Source organism: Somniosus microcephalus, chromosome 8, assembly GCF_052327205.1.
Source record: "Somniosus microcephalus isolate GS21.2 chromosome 8, FLI_Smic_1.0, whole genome shotgun sequence".
NCBI lineage: Eukaryota > Metazoa > Chordata > Chondrichthyes > Squaliformes > Somniosidae > Somniosus > Somniosus microcephalus.
Window position 1 is genome coordinate 267,397,251 of NC_140994.1, and position 25,449 is coordinate 267,422,699.

The window sequence follows — 25,449 nt, forward strand, 5'->3', positions numbered from 1 at the left end:
GTACTGCCCCACCGACAGTGCGGCGCTCCCTCAGTACTGCCCCTCCGACAGTGCAGCACTCCCTCAGTACTGCCCCTCCGACAGTGCGGCGCTCCCCCAGTACTGCCCCTCTGACAGTGCGGTGCTGTCCCTCCGACAGTGCGGCGCTCCCTCAGTACTGCCCCTCCGACAGTGCGGCGCCCCTTCAGTACAGCCCCTCCCAACTTGCGGCGCTCCCTCAGTACTGACTATTCGGCAGTGCGGCGCTCCCTCAGTACTGACCCTCCGACACTTCGGCGCTCCCTTAGTACTGCTCCTCCGACAGTGCGGCGCTGCCTCAGTACTGACCCTCCGACAGTGCAGCACTCCCTCAGTACAGCCCCTCCGACAGTGCGGCACTCCCTCAGTACTGCCCCTCCGACAGTGGAGCACTCCCTCAGCACTGCCCCTCCGACAGTGCTGTGCTCCCTCAGTACTGCCCCTCCGACAGTGCGGCGCTCCCTCAGTACTGCCCCTCCGACAGTGTGGCGCTCCCTGAGTACTGCCCCTCTAACAGTGCGGCGCTCCCTCAGTACTGCCCCTCCGACAGTGCGGCGCTCCCTCAGTACTGCCCCTCCGACAGTGCGGCGCTCCCTCAGTATTGCCCCTCCGACAGTGCGGCGCTCCCTCAGTACTGCCCCTCCGACAGTGCAGCACTCCCTCAGCACTGCCTCTCCGACAGTGCGGCGCTCCTTCAGTACAGCCCTCCCAACGTGCGGCGCTCCCTCAGTACTGACCCTTCGGCAGTGCGGCGCTCCCTCAGTACTGACCCTCCGACACTGCGGCGCTCCCTTAGTACTGCTCTTCCGACAGTGCAGCACTCCCTCAGTAGTGACCCTCCGACAGTGCAGCGCCCATTCAGTACTGCCCCACCAACAGTGCTGCGCTCCCTCAGTACTGCCCCTCCGAAAGGGCAGCGCTCCTTCAGTACTGCCCCTCTGACAGTGCAGCGCTCTCTCAGTATTGCCCCTCCGACAGTGCGGCGCTGCCTCAGTACTGACCCTCCGACAGTGCGGCGCTCCCTCAGTACTGCACCTCCGACAGTGCGGCGCCCCTTCAGTACAGCCCCTCCCAACGTGCGGCGCTCCCTCAGTACTGACCATTCGGCAGTGCGGCGGTCCCTCAGTACTGACCCTCCGACACTGCGGCGCTCCCTTAGTACTGCTCCTCCGACAGTGCTGCGCTCCCTCAGTAGTGACCCTCCGACAGTGCAGCGCCCATTAAGTACTGCCCCACGAACAGTGCTGCGCTCCCTCAGTACTGCCCCTCCGAAAGGGCAGCGCTCCCTCAGCACTGCCCCTCCGACAGTGCGGCGCGCCCTCAGTACTGACCCTCCGACAGTGCGGCGCTCCCTCAGTGCTGACCCTCCGACAGTGCTGCGCTCCCTCAGTGCTGACCCTCCGACAGTGCTGCGCTCCCTCAGTACTTCCGCTCCGACAGTGCGGCACTCCCACAGTACTGCCCCTCCGACAGTGCGGCGCTCCCTCAGTACTGCCCCTCGGAAATTGCGGCGCTCCCTCAGTACTGCCCCTCCGAAAGTGCGGCGCTCCCTCAGTACTGATCCTCCGACAGTGCGGCACTCCCACAGTACTGCCCCTCCGACAGTGCGGCGCTCCCTCAGTACTGCCCCTCCGACAGTGCAGCGCTACCTCAGTACTGCCGCTCCGACAGTGAGGCGCTCCCTCAGTGCTGATCCTCCGACAGTGCGGCGCTCCCTCAGTACTGCCCCTCCGACACTCCCTCAGTACAGCCCCTCTGACAGTGCAGTGCTCCCTCAGTACTGACCCTCCGACAGTGCGGCATTCCCTCAGTACTGCCCCACCGACAGTGCAGCGCTACCTCAGTACTGCCGCTCCGACAGTGCGGCGCACCCTCAGTACTTCCCCTCAAACAGTGCGGCGCTCCCTCAGTACTGCCCCTCCGACACTCCCTCAGTACAGCCCCTCTGACAGTGCAGTGCTCCCTCAGTACTGACCCTCCGACAGTGCGGCATTCCCTCAGTACTGCCCCACCGACAGTGCGGCGCTCCCTCAGTACTGCCCCTCCGACAGTGCAGCACTCCCTCAGTACTGCCCCTCCGACAGTGCGGCGCTCCCCCAGTACTGCCCCTCTGACAGTGCGGTGCTGTCCCTCCGACAGTGCGGCGCTCCCTCAGTACTGCCCCTCCGACAGTGCGGCGCTGCCTCAGTACTGACCCTCCGACAGTGCAGCACTCCCTCAGTACAGCCCCTCCGACAGTGCGGCACTCCCTCAGTACTGCCCCTCCGACAGTGGAGCACTCCCTCAGCACTGCCCCTCCGACAGTGCTGTGCTCCCTCAGTACTGCCCCTCCGACAGTGCGGCGCTCCCTCAGTACTGCCCCTCCGACAGTGTGGCGCTCCCTGAGTACTGCCCCTCCGACAGTGCGGCGCTCCCTCAGTACTGCCCCTCCGACAGTGCGGCGCTCCCTCAGTACTGCCCCTCCGACAGTGCGGCGCTCCCTCAGTATTGCCCCTCCGACAGTGCGGCGCTCCCTCAGTACTGCCCCTCCGACAGTGCGGCGTTCCCTCAGTATTGCCCCTCCGACAGTGCGGCGCTCCCTCAGTACTGCCCCTCCGACAGTGCAGCACTCCCTCAGCACTGCCTCTCCGACAGTGCGGCGCTCCTTCAGTACAGCCCTCCCAACGTGCGGCGCTCCCTCAGTACTGACCCTTCGGCAGTGCGGCGCTCCCTCAGTACTGACCCTCCGACACTGCGGCGCTCCCTTAGTACTGCTCTTCCGACAGTGCAGCACTCCCTCAGTAGTGACCCTCCGACAGTGCAGCGCCCATTCAGTACTGCCCCACCAACAGTGCTGCGCTCCCTCAGTACTGCCCCTCCGAAAGTGCAGCGCTCCTTCAGTACTGCCCCTCTGACAGTGCGGCGCTCTCTCAGTACTGCCCCTCTGACAGTGCAGCGCTCTCTCAGTATTGCCCCTCCGACAGTGCGGCGCTGCCTCAGTACTGACCCTCCGACAGTGCGGCGCTCCCTCAGTACTGCACCTCCGACAGTGCGGCGCCCCTTCAGTACAGCCCCTCCCAACGTGCGGCGCTCCCTCAGTGCTGACCATTCGGCAGTGCGGCGCTCCCTCAGTACTGACCCTCCGACACTGCGGCGCTCCCTTAGTACTGCTCCTCCGACAGTGCTGCGCTCCCTCAGTAGTGACCCTCCGACAGTGCAGCGCCCATTAAGTACTGCCCCACGAACAGTGCTGCGCTCCCTCAGTACTGCCCCTCCGAAAGGGCAGCGCTCCCTCAGCACTGCCCCTCCGACAGTGCGGCGCGCCCTCAGTACTGACCCTCCGACAGTGCGGCGCTCCCTCAGTGCTGACCCTCCGACAGTGCTGCGCTCCCTCAGTACTTCCGCTCCGACAGTGCGGCACTCCCACAGTACTGCCCCTCCGACAGTGCGGCGCTCCCTCAGTACTGCCCCTCGGAAATTGCGGCGCTCCCTCAGTACTGCCCCTCCGAAAGTGCGGCGCTCCCTCAGTACTGATCCTCCGACAGTGCGGCACTCCCACAGTACTGCCCCTCCGACAGTGCGGCGCTCCCTCAGTACTGCCCCTCCGACAGTGCAGCGCTACCTCAGTACTGCCGCTCCGACAGTGAGGCGCTCCCTCAGTGCTGATCCTCCGACAGTGCGGCGCACGCTCAGTACTGCCCCTCCGACAGTGCGGCGCACCCTCAGTACTTCCCCTCAAACAGTGCAGTGCTCCCTCAGTACTGACCCTCCGACAGTGCGGCATTCCCTCAGTACTGCCCCACCGACAGTGCGGCGCTCCCTCAGTACTGCCCCTCCGACAGTGCAGCACTCCCTCAGTACTGCCCCTCCGACAGTGCGGCGCTCCCCCAGTACTGCCCCTCTGACAGTGCGGTGCTGTCCCTCCGACAGTGCGGCGCTCCCTCAGTACTGCCCCTCCGACAGTGCGGCGCTCCCTCAGTCCTGCCCCTCCGACAGGGCGGCGCCCCTTCAGTACAGCCCCTCCCAACTTGCGGCGCTCCCTCAGTACTGATTATTCGGCAGTGCGGCGCTCCCTCAGTACTGACCCTCCGACACTTCGGCGCTCCCTTAGTACTGCTCCTCCGACAGTGCGGCGCTGCCTCAGTACTGACCCTCCGACAGTGCAGCACTCCCTCAGTACAGCCCCTCCGACAGTGCGGCACTCCCTCAGTACTGCCCCTCCGACAGTGGAGCACTCCCTCAGCACTGCCCCTCCGACAGTGCTGTGCTCCCTCAGTACTGCCCCTCCGACAGTGCGGTGCTCCCTCAGTACTGCCCCTCCGACAGTGTGGCGCTCCCTGAGTACTGCCCCTCCAACAGTGCGGCGCTCCCTCAGTACTGCCCCTCCGACAGTGCGGCGCTCCCTCAGTACTGCCCCTCCGACAGTGCGGCGCTCCCTCAGTATTGCCCCTCCGACAGTGCGGCGCTCCCTCAGTACTGCCCCTCCGACAGTGCGGCGCTCCCTCAGTATTGCCCCTCCGACAGTGCGGCGCTCCCTCAGTACTGCCCCTCCGACAGTGCAGCACTCCCTCAGCACTGCCTCTCCGACAGTGCGGCGCTCCTTCAGTACAGCCCTCCCAACGTGCGGCGCTCCCTCAGTACTGACCCTTCGGCAGTGCGGCGCTCCCTCAGTACTGACCCTCCGACACTGCGGCGCTCCCTTAGTACTGCTCTTCCGACAGTGCAGCACTCCCTCAGTAGTGACCCTCCGACAGTGCAGCGCCCATTCAGTACTGCCCCACCAACAGTGCTGCGCTCCCTCAGTACTGCCCCTCCGAAAGTGCAGCGCTCCTTCAGTACTGCCCCTCTGACAGTGCAGCGCTCTCTCAGTACTGCCCCTCCGACAGTGCGGCGCTGCCTCAGTACTGACCCTCCGACAGTGCGGCGCTCCCTCAGTACTGCACCTCCGACAGTGCGGCGCCCCTTCAGTACAGCCCCTCCCAACGTGCGGCGCTCCCTCAGTATTGACCATTCGGCAGTGCGGCGCTCCCTCAGTACTGACCCTCCGACACTGCGGCGCTCCCTTAGTACTGCTCCTCCGACAGTGCTGCGCTCCCTCAGTAGTGACCCTCCGACAGTGCAGCGCCCATTAAGTACTGCCCCACGAACAGTGCTGCGCTCCCTCAGTACTGCCCCTCCGAAAGGGCAGCGCTCCCTCAGCACTGCCCCTCCGACAGTGCGGCGCGCCCTCAGTACTGACCCTCCGACAGTGCGGCGCTCCCTCAGTGCTGACCCTCCGACAGTGCTGCGCTCCCTCAGTACTTCCGCTCCGACAGTGCGGCACTCCCACAGTACTGCCCCTCCGACAGTGCGGCGCTCCCTCAGTACTGCCCCTCGGAAATTGCGGCGCTCCCTCAGTACTGCCCCTCCGAAAGTGCGGCGCTCCCTCAGTACTGATCCTCCGACAGTGCGGCACTCCCACAGTACTGCCCCTCCGACAGTGCGGCGCTCCCTCAGTACTGCCCCTCCGACAGTGCAGCGCTACCTCAGTACTGCCGCTCCGACAGTGAGGCGCTCCCTCAGTGCTGATCCTCCGACAGTGCGGCGCACGCTCAGTACTGCCCCTCCGACAGTGCGGCGCTCCCTCAGTACTTCCCCTCAAACAGTGCGGCGCTCCCTCAGTACTGCCCCTCCGACACTCCCTCAGTACAGCCCCTCTGACAGTGCAGTGCTCCCTCAGTACTGACCCTCCGACAGTGCGGCATTCCCTCAGTACTGCCCCACCGACAGTGCGGCGCTCCCTCAGTACTGCCCCTCCGACAGTGCAGCACTCCCTCAGTACTGCCCCTCCGACAGTGCGGCGCTCCCCCAGTACTGCCCCTCTGACAGTGCGGTGCTGTCCCTCCGACAGTGCGGCGCTCCCTCAGTACTGCCCCTCCGACAGTGCGGCGCTGCCTCAGTACTGACCCTCCGACAGTGCAGCACTCCCTCAGTACAGCCCCGCCGACAGTGCGGCACTCCCTCAGTACTGCCCCTCCGACAGTGGAGCACTCCCTCAGCACTGCCCCTCCGACAGTGCTGTGCTCCCTCAGTACTGCCCCTCCGACAGTGCGGTGCTCCCTCAGTACTGCCCCTCCGACAGTGTGGCGCTCCCTGAGTACTGCCCCTCCAACAGTGCGGCGCTCCCTCAGTACTGCCCCTCCGACAGTGCGGCGCTCCCTCAGTACTGCCCCTCCGACAGTGCGGCGCTCCCTCAGTATTGCCCCTCCGACAGTGCGGCGCTCCCTCAGTACTGCCCCTCCGACAGTGCAGCACTCCCTCAGCACTGCCTCTCCGACAGTGCGGCGCTCCTTCAGTACAGCCCTCCCAATGTGCGGCGTTCCCTCAGTACTGACCCTTCGGCAGTGCGGCGCTCCCTCAGTACTGACCCTCCGACACTGCGGCGCTCCCTCAGTACTGCTCTTCCGACAGTGCAGCACTCCCTCAGTAGTGACCCTCCGACAGTGCAGCGCCCATTCAGTACTGCCCCACCAACAGTGCTGCGCTCCCTCAGTACTGCCCCTCCGAAAGGGCAGCGCTCCCTCAGCACTGCCCCTCCGACAGTGCTGCGCTCCCTCAGTACTTCCCCTCCGACAGTGCGGCACTCCCTCAGTACTGCCCCTCCGACAGTGCGGCGCTCCCTCAGTACTGCCCCTCGGAAAGTGCGGCGCTCCCTCAGTACTGCCCCTCCGAAAGTGCGGCGCACCCTCAGTACTGACCCTCCGACAGTGCAGCGCTACCTCAGTACTGCCCCTCCGACAGTGAGGCGCTCCCTCAGTGCTGATCCTCCGACAGTGCGGCGCTCCCTCAGTACTGCCCCTCCGACACTGCGGCGCTCCCTCAGTACAGCCCCTGCGACAGTGCGGCGCTCCCTCAGTACTGACCCTCCGACAGTGCGGCGCTCTCTTAGTACTGCCCCTCCGACAGTGTGGCGCTCCCTCAGTACTGCCCCTCCAACAGTGCGGCGCCCCCTCAGTACTGCCCCTCCGACAGTGCTGCGTTCCCTCAGTACTGCCCCTCCGACAGTGCGACGCTCCCTCAGTACTGCCCCTCCGACAGTGCGGCGCTCCCTCAGTACTGCCCCTCCGACAGTGCGGCGCTCCCTCAGTATTGCCCCTCCGACAGTGCGGCGCTCCCTCAGTACTGCCCCTCCGACAGTGCAGCACTCCCTCAGCACTGCCCCTCCGACAGTGCGGCGCTCCTTCAGTACAGCCCTCCCAACGTGCGGCGCTCCCTCAGTACTGACCCTTCGGCAGTGCGGCGCTCCCTCAGTACTGACCCTCCGACAGTGCAGCGCCCATTCAGTACTGCCCCACCAACAGTGCTGCGCTCCCTCAGTACTGCCCCTCCGAAAGGGCAGCGCTCCCTCAGCACTGCCCCTCCGACAGTGCGGCGCGCCCTCAGGACTGACCCTCCGACAGTGCTGCGCTCCCTCAGCGCTTCCCCTCCGACAGTGCGGTGCTCCCTCAGTACTGCCCCTCAGAAAGTGCGGTGCTCTCTCAGTACTGCCCCTCCGACAGTGCGGCGCTGCCTCAGTACTGACCCTCCGACAGTGCGGCGCTCCCTCAGTACTGCACCTCCGACAGTGCGGCGCCCCTTCAGTACAGCCCCTCCCAACGTGCGGCGCTCCCTCAGTACTGACCATTCGGCAGTGCGGCGCTCCCTCAGTACTGACCCTCCGACACTGCGGCGCTCCCTCAGTAGTGACCCTCCGACAGTGCAGCGCCCATTAAGTACTGCCCCACGAACAGTGCTGCGCTCCCTCAGTACTGCCCCTCCGAAAGGGCAGCGCTCCCTCAGCACTGCCCCTCCGACAGTGCGGCGCGCCCTCAGTACTGACCCTCCGACAGTGCGGCGCTCCCTCAGTGCTGACCCTCCGACAGTGCTGCGCTCCCTCAGTACTTCCGCTCCGACAGTGCGGCGCTCCCTCAGTACTGCCCCTCGGAAATTGCGGCGCTCCCTCAGTACTGCCCCTCCGAAAGTGCGGCGCTCCCTCAGTACTGATCCTCCGACAGTGCGGCACTCCCACAGTACTGCCCCTCCGACAGTGCGGCGCTCCCTCAGTACTGCCCCTCCGACAGTGCAGCGCTACCTCAGTACTGCCGCTGCGACAGTGAGGCGCTCCCTCAGTGCTGATCCTCCGACAGTGCGGCGCACGCTCAGTACTGCCCCTCCGACAGTGCGGCGCACCCTCAGTACTTCCCCTCAAACAGTGCGGCGCTCCCTCAGTACTGCCACTCCGACACTCCCTCAGTACAGCCCCTCTGACAGTGCAGTGCTCCCTCAGTACTGACCCTCCGACAGTGCGGCATTCCCTCAGTACTGCCCCACCGACAGTGCGGCGCTCCCTCAGTACTGCCCCTCCGACAGTGCAGCACTCCCCCAGTACTGCCGCTCTGACAGTGCGGTGCTGTCCCTCCGACAGTGCGGCGCTCCCTCAGTACTGCCCCTCCGACAGTGCGGCGCTGCCTCAGTACTGACCCTCCGACAGTGCAGCACTCCCTCAGTACAGCCCCTCCGACAGTGCGGCACTCCCTCAGTACTGCCCCTCCGACAGTGGAGCACTCCCTCAGCACTGCCCCTCCGACAGTGCTGTGCTCCCTCAGTACTGCCCCTCCGACAGTGCGGTGCTCCCTCAGTACTGCCCCTCCGACAGTGTGGCGCTCCCTGAGTACTGCCCCTCCAACAGTGCGGCGCTCCCTCAGTACTGCCCCTCCGACAGTGCGGCGCTCCCTCAGTACTGCCCCTCCGACAGTGCGGTGCTCCCTCAGTACTGCCCCTCCGACAGTGTGGCGCTCCCTGAGTACTGCCCCTCCAACAGTGCGGCGCTCCCTCAGTACTGCCCCTCCGACAGTGCGGCGCTCCCTCAGTACTGCCCCTCCGACAGTGCGGCGCTCCCTCAGTATTGCCCCTCCGACAGTGCGGCGCTCCCTCAGTACTGCCCCTCCGACAGTGCAGCACTCCCTCAGCACTGCCTCTCCGACAGTGCGGCGCTCCTTCAGTACAGCCCTCCCAATGTGCGGCGTTCCCTCAGTACTGACCCTTCGGCAGTGCGGCGCTCCCTCAGTACTGACCCTCCGACACTGCGGCGCTCCCTTAGTACTGCTCTTCCGACAGTGCAGCACTCCCTCAGTAGTGACCCTCCGACAGTGCAGCGCTCATTCAGTACTGCCCCACCAACAGTGCTGCGCTCCCTCAGTACTGCCCCTCCGAAAGGGCAGCGCTCCCTCAGCACTGCCCCTCCGACAGTGCTGCGCTCCCTCAGTACTTCCCCTCCGACAGTGCGGCACTCCCTCAGTACTGCCCCTCCGACAGTGCGGCGCTCCCTCAGTACTGCCCCTCGGAAAGTGCGGCGCTCCCTCAGTACTGCCCCTCCGAAAGTGCGGCGCTCCCTCAGTACTGACCCTCCGACAGTGCAGCACTACCTCAGTACTGCCCCTCCGACACTGCGGCGCTCCCTCAGTACAGCCCCTGCGACAGTGCGGCGCTCCCTCAGTACTGACCCTCCGACAGTGCGGCGCTCTCTTAGTACTGCCCCTCCGACAGTGTGGCGCTCCCTCAGTTCTGCCCCTCCAACAGTGCGGCGCCCCCTCAGTACTGCCCCTCCGACAGTGCGGCGCTCCCTCAGTACTGCCCCTCCGACAGTGCGGCGCTCCCTCAGTATTGCCCCTCCGACAGTGCGGCGCTCCCTCAGTACTGCCCCTCCGACAGTGCAGCACTCCCTCAGCACTGCCTCTCCGACAGTGCGGCGCTCCTTCAGTACAGCCCTCCCAACGTGCGGCGCTCCCTCAGTACTGACCCTTCGGCAGTGCGGCGCTCCCTCAGTACTGACCCTCCGACACTGCGGCGCTCCCTTAGTACTGCTCTTCCGACAGTGCAGCACTCCCTCAGTAGTGACCCTCCGACAGTGCAGCGCCCATTCAGTACTGCCCCACCAACAGTGCTGCGCTCCCTCAGTACTGCCCCTCCGAAAGTGCAGCGCTCCTTCAGTACTGCCCCTCTGACAGTGCGGCGCTCTCTCAGTACTGCCCCTCTGACAGTGCAGCGCTCTCTCAGTACTGCCCCTCCGACAGTGCGGCGCTGCCTCAGTACTGACCCTCCGACAGTGCGGCGCTCCCTCAGTACTGCACCTCCGACAGTGCGGCGCCCCTTCAGTACAGCCCCTCCCAACGTGCGGCGCTCCCTCAGTACTGACCATTCGGCAGTGCGGCGCTCCCTCAGTACTGACCCTCCGACACTGCGGCGCTCCCTTAGTACTGCTCCTCCGACAGTGCTGCGCTCCCTCAGTAGTGACCCTCCGACAGTGCAGCGCCCATTAAGTACTGCCCCACGAACAGTGCTGCGCTCCCTCAGTACTGCCCCTCCGAAAGGGCAGCGCTCCCTCAGCACTGCCCCTCCGACAGTGCGGCGCGCCCTCAGTACTGACCCTCCGACAGTGCGGCGCTCCCTCAGTGCTGACCCTCCGACAGTGCTGCGCTCCCTCAGTACTTCCGCTCCGACAGTGCGGCACTCCCACAGTACTGCCCCTCCGACAGTGCGGCGCTCCCTCAGTACTGCCCCTCGGAAATTGCGGCGCTCCCTCAGTACTGCCCCTCCGAAAGTGCGGCGCTCCCTCAGTACTGATCCTCCGACAGTGCGGCACTCCCACAGTACTGCCCCTCCGACAGTGCGGCGCTCCCTCAGTACTGCCCCTCCGACAGTGCAGCGCTACCTCAGTACTGCCGCTCCGACAGTGAGGCGCTCCCTCAGTGCTGATCCTCCGACAGTGCGGCGCACGCTCAGTACTGCCCCTCCGACAGTGCGGCGCACCCTCAGTACTTCCCCTCAAACAGTGCGGCGCTCCCTCAGTACTGCCACTCCGACACTCCCTCAGTACAGCCCCTCTGACAGTGCAGTGCTCCCTCAGTACTGACCCTCCGACAGTGCGGCATTCCCTCAGTACTGCCCCACCGACAGTGCGGCGCTCCCTCAGTACTGCCCCTCCGACAGTGCAGCACTCCCTCAGTACTGCCCCTCCGACAGTGCGGCGCTCCCCCAGTACTGCCGCTCTGACAGTGCGGTGCTGTCCCTCCGACAGTGCGGCGCTCCCTCAGTACTGCCCCTCCGACAGTGCGGCGCTGCCTCAGTACTGACCCTCCGACAGTGCAGCACTCCCTCAGTACAGCCCCTCCAACAGTGCGGCACTCCCTCAGTACTGCCCCTCCGACAGTGGAGCACTCCCTCAGCACTGCCCCTCCGACAGTGCTGTGCTCCCTCAGTACTGCCCCTCCGACAGTGCGGTGCTCCCTCAGTACTGCCCCTCCGACAGTGTGGCGCTCCCTGAGTACTGCCCCTCCAACAGTGCGGCGCTCCCTCAGTACTGCCCCTCCGACAGTGCGGCGCTCCCTCAGTACTGCCCCTCCGACAGTGCGGTGCTCCCTCAGTACTGCCCCTCCGACAGTGTGGCGCTCCCTGAGTACTGCCCCTCCAACAGTGCGGCGCTCCCTCAGTACTGCCCCTCCGACAGTGCGGCGCTCCCTCAGTACTGCCCCTCCGACAGTGCGGCGCTCCCTCAGTATTGCCCCTCCGACAGTGCGGCGCTCCCTCAGTACTGCCCCTCCGACAGTGCAGCACTCCCTCAGCACTGCCTCTCCGACAGTGCGGCGCTCCTTCAGTACAGCCCTCCCAATGTGCGGCGTTCCCTCAGTACTGACCCTTCGGCAGTGCGGCGCTCCCTCAGTACTGACCCCCCGACACTGCGGCGCTCCCTTAGTACTGCTCTTCCGACAGTGCAGCACTCCCTCAGTCGTGACCCTCCGACAGTGCAGCGCCCATTCAGTACTGCCCCACCAACAGTGCTGCGCTCCCTCAGTACTGCCCCTCCGAAAGGGCAGCGCTCCCTCAGCACTGCCCCTCCGACAGTGCTGCGCTCCCTCAGTACTTCCCCTCCGACAGTGCGGCACTCCCTCAGTACTGCCCCTCCGACAGTGCGGCGCTCCCTCAGTACTGCCCCTCGGAAAGTGCGGCGCTCCCTCAGTACTGCCCCTCCGACAGTGCGGCGCTCCCTCAGTATTGCCCCTCCGACAGTGCGGCGCTCCCTCAGTACTGCCCGTCCGACAGTGCAGCACTCCCTCAGCACTGCCCCTCCGACAGTGCGGCGCTGCTTCAGTACAGCCCTCCCAACGTGCGGCGCTCCCTCAGTACTGACCCTTCGGCAGTGCGGCGCTCCCTCAGTACTGACCCTCCGACAGTGCAGCGCCCATTCAGTACTGCCCCACCAACAGTGCTGCGCTCCCTCAGTACTGCCCCTCCGAAAGGGCAGCGCTCCCTCAGCACTGCCCCTCCGACAGTGCGGCGCGCCCTCAGTACTGACCCTCCGACAGTGCTGCGCTCCCTCAGCGCTTCCCCTCCGACAGTGCGGTGCTCCCTCAGTACTGCCCCTCAGAAAGTGCGGTGCTCCCTCAGTACTGCCCTTCCGAAAGTGCGGCGCTCCCTCAGTACTGACCCTCCGACAGTGCAGCGCTACCTCAGTACTGCCCCTCCGACAGTGAGGCGCTCCCTCAGTGCTGATCCTCCAACAGTGCGGCGCACGCTCAGTACTGCCCCTCCGACGGTGCGGCGCACCCTCAGTACTTCCCCTCAAACAGTGCGGCGCTCCCTCAGTACTGCCCCTCTGACACTGCGGTGCTCCCTCAGTACAGCCCCTGCGACAGTGCGGCGCTCCCTCAGTACTGACCCTCTGACACTGCGGCGCTCCCTTAGTACTGCTCCTCCGACAGTGCTGCGCTCCCTCAGTAGTGACCCTCCGAGAGTGCAGCGCCCATTAAGTACTGCCCCACGAACAGTGCTGCGCTCCCTCAGTACTGCCCCTCCGAAAGGGCAGCGCTCCCTCAGCACTGCCCCTCCGAAAGTGCGGCGCGCCCTCAGTACTGACCCTCCGACAGTGCGGCGCTCCCTCAGTGCTGACCCTCCGACAGTGCTGCGCTCCCTCAGTACTTCCGCTTCGACAGTGCGGCACTCCCACAGTACTGCCCCTCCGACAGTGCGGCGCTCCCTCAGTACTGCCCCTCGGAAATTGCGGCGCTCCCTCAGTACTGCCCCTCCGAAAGTGCGGCGCTCCCTCAGTACTGATCCTCCGACAGTGCGGCACTCCCACAGTACTGCCGCTCCGACAGTGAGGCGCTCCCTCAGTGCTGATCCTCCGACAGTGCGGCGCACGCTCAGTACTGCCCCTCCGACAGTGCGGCGCACCCTCAGTGCTTCCCCTCAAACAGTGCGGCGCTCCCTCAGTACTGCCCCTCCGACACTCCCTCAGTACAGCTCCTCTGACAGTGCAGTGCTCCCTCAGTACTGACCCTCCGACAGTGCGGCATTCCCTCAGTACTGCCCCACCGACAGTGCGGCGCTCCCTCAGTACTGCCCCTCCGACAGTGCAGCACTCCCTCAGTACTGCCCCTCCGACAGTGCGGCGCTCCCCCAGTACTGCCCCTCTGACAGTGCGGTGCTGTCCCTCCGACAGTGCGGCGCTCCCTCAGTACTGCCCCTCCGACAGTGCAGCGCTGCCTCAGTACTGACCCTCCGACAGTGCGGCACTCCCTCAGTACTGCCCCTCCGACAGTGGAGCACTCCCTCAGCACTGCCCCTCCGACAGTGCTGTGCTCCCTCAGTACTGCCCCTCCGACAGTGCGGTGCTCCCTCAGTACTGCCCCTCCGACAGTGTGGCGCTCCCTGAGTACTGCCCCTCCAACAGTGCGGCGCTCCCTCAGTACTGCCCCTCTGACAGTGCGGCGCTCCCTCAGTACTGCCCCTCCGACAGTGCGGCGCTCCCTCAGTATTGCCCCTCCGACAGTGCGGCGCTCCCTCAGTACTGCCCCTCCGACAGTGCAGCACTCCCTCAGCACTGCCTCTCCGACAGTGCGGCGCTCCTTCAGTACAGCCCTCCCAATGTGCGGCGTTCCCTCAGTACTGACCCTTCGGCAGTGCGGCGCTCCCTCAGTACTGACCCTCCGACACTGCGGCGCTCCCTTAGTACTGCTCTTCCGACAGTGCAGCACTCCCTCAGTAGTGACCCTCCGACAGTGCAGCGCCCATTCAGTACTGCCCCACCAACAGTGCTGCGCTCCCTCAGTACTGCCCCTCCGAAAGGGCAGCGCTCCCTCAGCACTGCCCCTCCGACAGTGCTGCGCTCCCTCAGTACTTCCCCTCCGACAGTGCGGCACTCCCTCAGTACTGCCCCTCCGACAGTGCGGCGCTCCCTCAGTACTGCCCCTCGGAAAGTGCGGCGCTCCCTCAGTACTGCCCCTCCGAAAGTGCGGCGCTCCCTCAGTACTGACCCTCCGACAGTGCAGCGCTACCTCAGTACTGCCCCTCCGACAGTGAGGCGCTCCCTCAGTGCTGATCCTCCGACAGTGCGGCGCTCCCTCAGTACTGCCCCTCCGACACTGCGGCGCTCCCTCAGTACAGCCCCTGCGACAGTGCGGCGCTCCCTCAGTACTGACCCTCCGACAGTGCGGCGCTCTCTTAGTACTGCCCCTCCGACAGTGTGGCGCTCCCTCAGTACTGCCCCTCCAACAGTGCGGCGCCCCCTCAGTACTGCCCCTCCGACAGTGCTGCGTTCCCTCAGTACTGCCCCTCCGACAGTGCGACGCTCCCTCAGTACTGCCCCTCCGACAGTGCGGCGCTCCCTCAGTACTGCCCCTCCGACAGTGCGGCGCTCCCTCAGTATTGCCCCTCCGACAGTGCGGCGCTCCCTCAGTACTGCCCCTCCGACAGTGCAGCACTCCCTCAGCACTGCCCCTCCGACAGTGCGGCGCTCCTTCAGTACAGCCCTCCCAACGTGCGGCGCTCCCTCAGTACTGACCCTTCGGCAGTGCGGCGCTCCCTCAGTACTGACCCTCCGACAGTGCAGCGCCCATTCAGTACTGCCCCACCAACAGTGCTGCGCTCCCTCAGTACTGCCCCTCCGAAAGGGCAGCGCTCCCTCAGCACTGCCCCTCCGACAGTGCGGCGCGCCCTCAGTACTGACCCTCCGACAGTGCTGCGCTCCCTCAGCGCTTCCCCTCCGACAGTGCGGCACTCCCTCAGTACTGCCCCTCAGAAAGTGCGGTGCTCCCTCAGTACTGCCCTTCCGAAAGTGCGGCGCTCCCTCAGTACTGACCCTCCGACAGTGCAGCGCTACCTCAGTACTGCCCCTCCGACAGTGAGGCGCTCCCTCAGTGCTGATCCTCCAACAGTGCGGCGCACGCTCAGTTCTGCCCCTCCGACGGTGCGGCGCACCCTCAGTACTTCCCCTCAAACAGTGCGGCGCTCCCTCAGTACTGCCCCTCTGACACTGCGGTGCTCCCTCAGTACAGCCCCTGCGACAGTGCGGCGCTCCCTCAGTACTGACCCTCTGACAGTGCGGCGCTCTCTTGGTACTGCCCCTCCGACAGTGCGGCGCTCCCTCAGTACTGCCCCTCCTACAGTGCGGCACTCCCTCAGTACTGACCCTCCGACAGTGCAGCGCTACCTCAGTACATCCCCTCTGACAGTGCAGTGCTCCCTCAGTACTTCCCCTCCGACAGTGCGGCATTCCCTCAGTACTGCCCCACCGACAGTGCGGCGCTCCCTCAGTACTGCCCCTCCGACAGTGCGGCGCTCCCTCAGTACTGTCCCTCCGACAGTGCAGCGCGCCCTCAGTACTGCCCCTCCGACAGTGCAGCACTCCCTCAGTACTGACCCTCCGACAGTGCAGCGCACCCTCAGGACTGCCCCTCCGACAGTGCAGCACTCCCTCCGTACTGCCCCTCCGACAGTGCAGCGCTCCCTCAGTACTGCCCCTCCGACAGTGCGGCGCTCCCCCAGTACTGCCCCTCTGACAGTGCGGTACTGTCCTTCCGACAGTACGGCGCTCCCTCAGTACTGCCCCTCCGACAGTGCGGCGCTGCCTCAGTACTGACCCTCCGACAGTGCAGCACTCCCTCAGTACTGCCCCTCCGACAGTGCGGCTTTCCCTCAGTACTGCCCCTCCGACTGTGCAGCGCTCTCTCAGTACTGCCCCTCCGACAGTGCGGCGCTCTCTCAGTACTGCCCCTCCGACAATGCGGCGCTCCCTCAGTACTGCCCCTCCGACAGTGCGGCGCTCCCTCAGTACTGCTCCTCCGACAGTGCGGCGCTCCCTCAGTACTGCCCCTCCGACAATGCGGCACTCCCTCAGTACCGCCCCTCCGACAGTGCGGCGCTCCCTCAGTACTGCCCCTCCGACAGTGCGGCGCTCCCTCAGTACTGCCCCTCCGACAGTGCGGCGCTCCCTCAGTACTGCGCTGGAGTGTCGGCCTGGTTTGTGTTCAAGTCAAATAAATGGCACAGCAGGGGAACCTGAACTGGTCTATGCAAAGACGTCACCGTGGGGGGGAAGGGAGCCTGTTTTGTTTAATGGGGTTGAGATGAAGACAAGTTACAAACCGCTGGTTAATGCAATCTAGGTGACACACAGGGCACCATTTAAACTGGAAATGAACATAAAATGACAGAGGTGGGAAGCAATGTGCTAAAAATCAAACCGGCGACAGATTCCAGGCAGTGCTGGGGAATTGTGTAGAATAGGCAGTGCAGGGAGGCCCTGGGCTAGAATAAGGCTGAAGGCTGAAGGCTGCAGGCTGCTGTCATGTGGCAGCAACCCATGAACACACAGACAGACTTAAAAATATATATTTTACAAAAAGCAAATTATTGACGAAAAGGAAAAATACTAAATTTACAAGACAGGTCCCTGGGGTAAAAATGCAAAATTCAGCTCAGAATGCAGCCCCGCAGGCACAGGTGAATTTGCAGCAACTTCGATTCTTTTTAAAATAATATTTTTGAAGATCGAGGGAAATGTTTTTAACGGAAAAACTGTTCAGAATGGAGCCCAGTGCCCGCCCCCCGCCTGCGCCCATTGGCCGGGGCGGCGGATCTGCGGGCTGTGATTGGCCGGCGGACGCTGTCACTCAGGCCGCGGCGCTACATTGCCGACCAGCTGTTTCTTGGCTACATTCCCCGGGGCGGGCTGTGATTGGCCGGGGCCGCGGAGCTGCGGTGCGTGATTGGCCGGGGCCACGCGGTCTGTGATTGGCCGGGGCCGGCGGGCGCGCTGTGATTGGCCGGCGGGCGCTGTCGGTCGCGAATGTCGGGCTGTAATTGGATGGATGGGTCACTCACCCGCCAGGCCGCCGCCGCCGCCGTGGCCCTTCCGCCGCTGCAGCACAAAGAATGGGTTGGCTCGCTCGGTCAGCCACAGCGCCTTGGCCAGCAGCACCTCCTCGGGGCTCAGCCACATGTTTCCCCGGCCTGGCCCGGGGGGGTGGCGAGGCTCGCTGTCCCGGGCTCCGGCTCGCTGTCCCCCGGTCCGCCGCTCACTGTCCCCTGCCGCCGCCTCTCCGCCGCTCACTGCCCCAGAGCTGGGCGGAGACGGCACACTGCGCATGACAGGCCGGGCCCAAACACAAACACAAACCCTCCCTCCGCCCAAAATCACAACAGAAAACGCTGCAAAAAAACTCAGCGGGCCAGGGCAGCATCCGTGGAGAGCGAGACAATCAACGTTTCAGGTCGAAACCCTTTGTCAAGACTGAAAAAGCACAGGAAATTAAAGATTAAAAGGCCAGTTCGGGGGCTGGGAGAGAACAAAAGAGAATTGAAGAGATATAAACATAGAAGATAGGAGCAGGAGTAGGCCATTCGGCCCCTCGAGTCTGCTCCGCCATTCAATGAGATCATGGCTGATCATCCAAATTCAGTACCCTGTCCCTGCTTTCTCCCCAAATCCCTTGATCCCTTTAGCCTCGAAATATATCCAACTCCTTCTTGAATATATTTAATGAATTGGCCTCAACTGCCTTCTGTGGTAAAGAATTCCACAGGTTCACCACTCTCTGGGTGAAGACATTCCTCCTCATCTCTCCTAAATGGCTTACTCCTTATCTTCAGACTGTGACCCCCTGGCTCTGGACTCCCCCGCCATCGGGAACATCCTGCATCTAGTCTGTCTAGTCCTGTTAGAATTTTATATGTTTTAATGGGATCCCCTCTCATTCATCTAAACTCTAGCAATTTTAAGCCCAATCTCTCCTCGTACGTCATTCCTGCCATCCCAGGTATTAGACTGGTGAATCTTCGCTGCACTCCCTCCATGGCAAGAACATCCTTCCTCAGATAAGGCGACCAAAACTGCACACAATACTCAAGGTGTGGTCTCACCAAGGCCCTGTGCAACTGCAGCAAGACATCCTTGTTCCTGTACTCGAACCCTCTCGCTACGAAGGCCAATGTACCATTTGTCACCTTAACCCTGCTGCACCTGCATGGTTACCTTCAGCGACTGGTGCATAAGGACACCCAGGTCTCGTTGCACTTCCCCTTCTCCCAATCTATTGCCATTCAGATAATAATCTGCCTTCCTGTCTAGAGGCTTCCTACATTACAACAAAGATTCCAGGGCAGTATTTCAAAGAGGCGCCGGGGAGCTTTTTTTAAATTCGCTGATGGGATGTGGGTGTCGCTGGCAAGGCCGGCATTTATTGTCCATCCCTAATTGCCCTTGAGAAGGTGGTGGTGAACCGCCTTCTTGAACCGCTGCAGTCCGTGTGTCCTGGGGCCAATATTTATCCCTCAACCAACATCACTAAAACAGATGATCTTGTCATTATCTCATTTCTGTTTGTGGGAGCTTGCTGTGCTCAAATTGGCTGCCGTGTTTCCTACATTACAACAGTGACTACATTTCAAATGTACTTCATTGGCTGTAAATCGCTTTGGGACGTCCTGAGGTGGTGAAAGGCGCTTTAAAGAAAGTTGGACTTGCATTCCTGTAACGACCTCAGGATGTCTGAAAGTGCTTTACAGCCAATGAAGTGCTTCCTGAAGTGTAGTCATTGTTGTAATGTAGAAAAAGTGGCAAATAATTTGTGCACAGCAAGATCCCACAAACAGCAATGTGATAATCACCAGATAATCTGTTTTAGTGATGTTGGTTGAGGGATAAATATTGGCCCTAGAACACCGGGTAGAACTCCCCTGCTCTGCTTTGAAAGAGTGCCATGGGATCATTTATGTCCACCTGAGAGAACAGACAGTGTCTCGGTTTAACGTCTTAAACCGAAATACGGCACCACCGACAGTGCAGCGCTCCCTCAGTACTGCCCCTCCGACAGTGCAGCGCTCCCTCAGTACTGCCCCTCCAACAGTGAGGTGCTCCCTCAGTACTGCCCCTCCAACAGTGCGGCGCCCCCTCAGTACTGCCCCTCCGACAGTGCGGCGCTCCCTCAGTAAAGCCCCTCCGACAGTGCAGCGCTCCCTCAGTACTGCCCTTCCGACAGTGCAGCGCTCCCTCAGTACTGCCCCTCCGACAGTGCAGCGCTCCCTCAGTACCGCCCCTCCGACAGTGCAGCGCTCCCTCAGTACCGCCCCTCCGACAGTGCGGCACTCCCTCAGTACTGCCCCTCCGACAGTGCAGCACTCCCTCAGTACTGACCCTCCGACAGTGCAGCGCTCCCTCAGTACTGCCCCTCCGACAGTGCGGCACTCCCTCAGTACTGCCTCTCCGACAGTGCGGCGCTCCCTCAGTACTGCCCCTCCGACAGTGCAGCGCTTCCTCAGTACTGCCCCTCCGACAGTGCAGCGCTCCCTCAGTACTGCCCCTCCGACAGTGCAGCCCTCCCTTGGTACTGACCCTCCGACAGTGCAGTGCTTCCTCAGTACTGCCCCTCCGACAGTGCAGTGCTCCTTCAGTATTGCCCCTCCGACAGTGCAGCGCTCCCTCAGTACTGCCCCTCCGACAGTGCGGCGCTCCCTCATTACTGCCCCTCCGACAGTGCTGCGCTCCCTCATTACTGCCCCTCCGACAGTGCTGCGCTCCCTCAGTACTGCCCCTCCGACAGTGCGGCACTCCCTCAGTACTGCCCCTCCGACAGTGCGGCGCTCCCTCAGTACTGCCCCTCCGACAGTGCGGCGCTCCCTCAGTACTGCCCCTCCGACAGTGCGGCGCTCCCTCAGTACTGCACTGGGAGTGTCAGCCTAGATTTTTGTGCTCAAGTTTCTGGAGTGGGACTTGAACCCACGACCTTCTGACTCACTGCCAGACCACTCCTGCCACACCCCAACAAAAAAGGAGATTGGGAACAGCATTTCCCCCAGAGCCGGAGAATCACTGAGGGAGGAGCAGTCAGTAAAGGGGCGAGTGGGAGAGACACTGAGGGAGGAGCAGTCAGTAAAGGGCCGAGTGGGAGCGGCACTGAGGGAGGAGCAGTCAGTAAAGGGGCGAGTGGGAGAGACACTGAGGGAGGAGCAGTCAGTAAAGGGCCGAGTGGGAGCAGCACTGAGGGAGGAGCAGTCAGTAAAGGGGCGAGTGGGAGAGACACTGAGGGAGGAGCAGTCAGTAAAGGGCCGAGTGGGAGCAGCACTGAGGGAGGAGCAGTCAGTAAAGGGGCGAGTGGGAGCTGTTAGATCCGTGTGTTAATGGAGACACGGAATGCAGGAGTTGATTTAACAAGTGTTTACTGAACAAAGTCTGGAGGTGAACTAACAACACAAGACGCTACACAGGCTTATATACCCGAGTGGTCACTACTGGTACTACAGTATACAGGGGCTTCAAAAACATAGTTCCTCTTAAAGGTACATGCACTACAATTCCTCCCCTTTTAGATAAATAGTACATAACATTTTAAGTAATCATTAAATAACATTTTTACAAGAACAATAATATACACATTTGCTGAAGTTAATCAATTACAAATTCAGTCTCTCTGGAGGCTTCCTGACTCGGTCCGGATAACGCCTCGGTGGTGTTGTAGGTTCTTTTGGCAAGGTCGATTCGGCTTCAATGCCAGTGTCGGGTTCATCTGGTTCCAGTATCACCGGATCGGAGGTAGATACTATGGGTATCTCTGCTTCATCACTAGGCGTATAGAGTTGTGGTGTAGGTTGTCCTTTTTCGGATGACTCTATGATCTGGTCAGCATGGCGCCTTATTATGCTTTCTCCAATGTCCACGGTATACATCAGCGGTCCTAGTCGTGTGCAAATAGTTCCAGGCTGCCATTTCTCGGTACGGTAGTCCCGGGCCAAAATTGGTTGACCTATCTGGAAGGTTCTAGTTGGCCTTTCATTCATGCTTTGAAATTGCCGGTTCTCTACGTCCCTTCTGACGTTTGGCTTGACCAAATCCAGCCGGCATCTTAGGCTTCTATTGAAAAACATCATGGCGGGGGTTTGCTTTGTAACCACATGTGTTGCATTCCTGTACGCAAACAAGAAGTTATCTACCTTATGTTGTAGATTTATGTCTTCATTACCCATGGCCTTTATGGCCTTCTTGAAGGTCTGGACAAACCTTTCAGCCAATCCATTGGTGGCGGGATGGTATGGGGCGGACGTGTAGTGCTTTACCCCATTGTTTTTTAAGAACTTCCTGAATTCTTCGGACACAAATTGCGGTCCATTATCAGAACAGATCTGTTCAGGCAGCCCATTCCTGGCGAATATGGTCCTTAATACTGTGATGGTTTTTTCCGTGGTGGTGGAGGACATCTTTATTACCTCCGGCCACTTGGAGTGTGCATCCACCGCGATTAAGAACATTGAGTCCATAAATGGACCAGCAAAGTCGATATGTACCCTTTGCCATGGAGATGAGGGCCACTCCCATGGATGTAGAGGGGCTTGTGGTGGGGCGTTTTGGACCTTCTGGCATCCTAGACAGCTCTTGATCATTTCTTCGATGTCTCCATCGATACCTGGCCACCACACAAACGCTCTGGCTAAGTTCTTCATTTTCACTCCACCCAGATGCCCCTCGTGAAGCTCCTTTAGCACTCTATCCTTGAGTTTGGGTGGAATCACCACTCTGGATCCACACATCAAGGTTCCTCGGCACACTGACAGCTGTTCTCTTCTTTGCGAGAATGCTGGCAACAGTGGTTCGCCATGTGCTGGCCATCCCTTCACCGTTAAATCGTAGACTCGTGAGCGAGTCGGGTCATTTCGCGTTTCCTTTTCAATGGTAGAATTTGTCACCGGTAGACATTCCACTATGGTCGAGTGGAACATCTCCACTGGGTCCACTGTAGGCCCCTCTTCCACCGTTGGCAACGGTAGGCGCGATAACCCGTCAGCATTCCCATGCTGTTTTGTTCCTTTGTACTCTATGTCATATTGGTGTGCCCCTAGGAAAAGGGACCACCTCTGTAGCCTTTGCGCTGTCATAATGGGAATGCCCTTTTTAGGGTTGAATATGGAGACGAGGGGTTGATGGTCAGTCAACAAGGTAAATTTTTGTCCGTGTAGGTAATGGTTGAATTTCTTCACCCCCCACACCAGGCTGAGTGCCTCCCTGTCGATCTGGGCATAGTTACGCTCAGCTGAGTTCAATGAGCGTGACACAAAAGCTATCGGCCACTTCGAGCCATCAGGGAATCTATGTGATAATACCGCTCCCACGCCGTAAGGGGATGCATCGCACGCCAGTCTGATTGGCAGTGATGGGTTGTAATGAGCCAACACTTCCCTGGACGTGATCAAGCCTTTGCATTTATGGAAGGCACGTTTACAGTCTTCGCTCCATTTCCAAACTACTCCCGTTTGTAGCAGTGCGTTAAGCGGGTGCAGAACCGTCGATAAGTTTGGTAAAAATTTATGATAGTAATTTACTAATCCCAGGAACGACCTTAATTGTGAGACATTTTCAAGCGCTGGGGCCTTTACAACCGCTTCAATTTTTTCAGGTGACTTATGCAACCCTTCTTCGTTAATGACATGGCCACAATATGATATTTGTTTCTGGAAAAATTCGCACTTGGGGCAATTTGCTCGTAGGCCCCGTTCTCTCAGCCTCATGAGCACCTGCTCCAAGTTGGCAAGGTGCTCGTTGTCGTTTTCTCCTGTTACAAGGATGTCGTCTAGGTAGCATTGAGTCCCCGGAATCCCTTGCAGGACTTGCTCCATAGCTCTTTGCCAGATAGCCGGAGCTGATGCCACTCCGAAAACCAGTCGATTGTACTGGTACAGGCCTTTGTGTGTGTTTATCGTGAGATACTTTTTAGAGGCCTCCTCAACCTCCATCTGTAGATATGCCTGTGCTAAGTCAATTTTGGTGAAACATTTCTCTCCGGATAGTGAGGCAAAAATATCTTTTATCCTCGGAAGAGGATACTGTACCGTGTGAAGAACCGGGTTTACAGTCACCTTGAAGTCCCCACAGATGCGAACTTTTCTCTGTTCTTCAGATTTATCATTATTCAACATTTTCTTCATGACCGGGACGATGGATGTTGCCCACTCGCTCCAATCTACCTTGGATAACACGCCTGCTTTTTCCAAATTCTCCAGCTCTGCCTCGACGGCTGGACGAATTGTGTATGGCACTGGCCTTGCCTTAAAAAACTCGAGTCGACATTGGCTTGTTCTCTCTACACAGATGCGGCCGGACCTGCTGTGATTTCCAGCCAAAAAAAATGTTTTTTGTCTGTTTTTTTGTTTTTCATACAGACCCCAGCATCTGCAATATTTGACCCCTTGTGACCCCACCTCATTGTTCTTTGATGTAATGTTTCCCTGACTGACCTGTTTGGACACCATTCACACCTTTGACTGCTGTGATTATCTCTCTGCCGAGGTGCGATAAATGGCAGTTGGAAAGGTTACCTGTAAACATCTGACATGATTCTCTGACTATATAAGCTGTGTCTTTATGCATTTCTCCACTTCACCTGAAGAAGGAGCAGCGCTCCGAAAGCTTGTGATTTCAAATAAAGCTGTTGGACTATAACCTAGTGTTGTGTGACTTCTTACATTAAAAAACTTGGGAATTGCTGCATCTTCCACTTTTATTGAGGCGGTGGCGCCTTTCAGGGTTCCTAGTTCCTGTTGAAACACTTCTTTGGCGTTAGCCAAGATTTCTTTTAATCGTCCAGGTATGACGTCATCATCGTTTTTTTTCTTACTGGTCACCGTCAGTGCCTGAATGGAGTGCCAGTCTAAACGTATCTTTCTGATCCATTCACGTCCCAACAACGGTGGACCACCATCTTGCAGAACGTATAAATACAACTTCTGTATTTCCTTGCCGTTGTATACAACAGGCACCCTTATTTTCCCTCTGGGGTATACTTTCTGCCCCGTATATGTCTTCAAGACAATGGATGTGTCTTTCAAAGGTATGTGCGGAAATAGCCGCTCGTAATCCCATCGACTCATGACGGTCAGAGCTGATCCTGTATCTAGCTCCATTTTGACTGGGGACCCCGCTATCGTGAGGGTAACCCAAATGGTCTGGTAATCTTCTTTGGCAATTACATTATGTAATTTGAGACAGCTTAGTCTCTTGTTTCCGGAGTCGCTATCGCTCTTCTGGTCTTCGGAGCTACTGTCCGTCATCATTTGTACCTTTCTGTACTTTTCCTTATTGACCTTTTTACTGTCAGTGGATTTCTTTCCAGATCTGCATACACGTGCAATATGTCCCATCTTTCCGCATTGCCTGCATGCTTTGTCCTTGAACGAGCAGTCCTTCTGGTCATGGGTGGATCTGCCGCAGCGATAACATCTCTCGAAACCCCGTGTCATTTCATGGGTGCCGAAGTCCTGTGGCTTTTGCTGTATCTCTGCAGCTCCTCTTGCTGCTGCTTCGTATGATACAGCCACACTGAAAGCCTTGTCCAGTGTTAAATCTTTCTCAGAAAGTAGTCTTTTCTGTGTTCCTTCGCTTAGGAGACCGCAGACGAATTTGTCTCGTAGAGAATCTGCCAGTCCTGCCCCGAATTGGCAGTGCTTTGACAGCTTTCGTAATTCGGTGAGGTAATCAGCGTTACTTTCATTCTTGTGCTGATTCCTCCTGAAGAATTTGAATCGTTCCACTATCAGCAGCGGTGTTGGGTTTAAGTGCTCCTGTAAGGTATCAACAATCTCCTTAAAATTCTTGTCCATCGGTTTGGCTGGAGTGATCAAGTTTCGTAACAGCCCGTATGTCCTTGCACCCATCAGATTTAGACGTACCGATGCCTTTTTATCATCCGCTACTTCATTTGCCTTGAAATATACCTCCACTCTTTCCACATATGTGGTCCAACCTTCTATATCACTATCGAAAGCAGTAATATTGCCAGTCTTCGGCATCTTGAAAATCTAAAATGGCGCTTCCCGCGCTTTTCCTCTGTCCCCGTGTGGTAAACCACTGTAGTTCACTGTTGTTGTTGTTGTTGTTGTCGTTCACTCTTGTTTCACTGTTGTGCCTGACTATGCCTCAGCTGACTCCGCCCCTGGGCTACCGAGTATAAGAGCGGCCGCATGGCAGCTCCTGGCATTCGGTCGTCCACTAGAGGCATAGTCCTGATCTGTCTGAAGTGCAATTCAGTAGTTAATAAAAGCCTGTTGTTCTGAACTCTGCCTAGCCTTTTATTAGAATTGATAGCGCATCAATTTTATTAACTACTGAAAAAA

At 60.1% G+C, this 25,449-nt stretch overlaps 1 protein-coding gene across 2 annotated transcripts in view; it reads right to left on the minus strand.

Moving 5' to 3' along the window:
• LOC147114383 (TBC1 domain family member 9B-like) overlaps positions 1-17,427 on the minus strand; it is a 189,159-nt gene extending 171,732 nt beyond the window's left edge. For both annotated transcript variants that reach the window (XM_085996045.1, XM_085996044.1), the window contains exon 1: positions 17,176-17,427. In XM_085996045.1, coding sequence (XP_085852171.1) covers positions 17,176-17,293 — 118 coding nt within the window. In that variant the 5' untranslated portion in view covers positions 17,294-17,427. The remainder of the gene's footprint in view (positions 1-17,175) is intronic.
• Between the last annotated feature and the right edge of the window lie 8,022 nt (positions 17,428-25,449).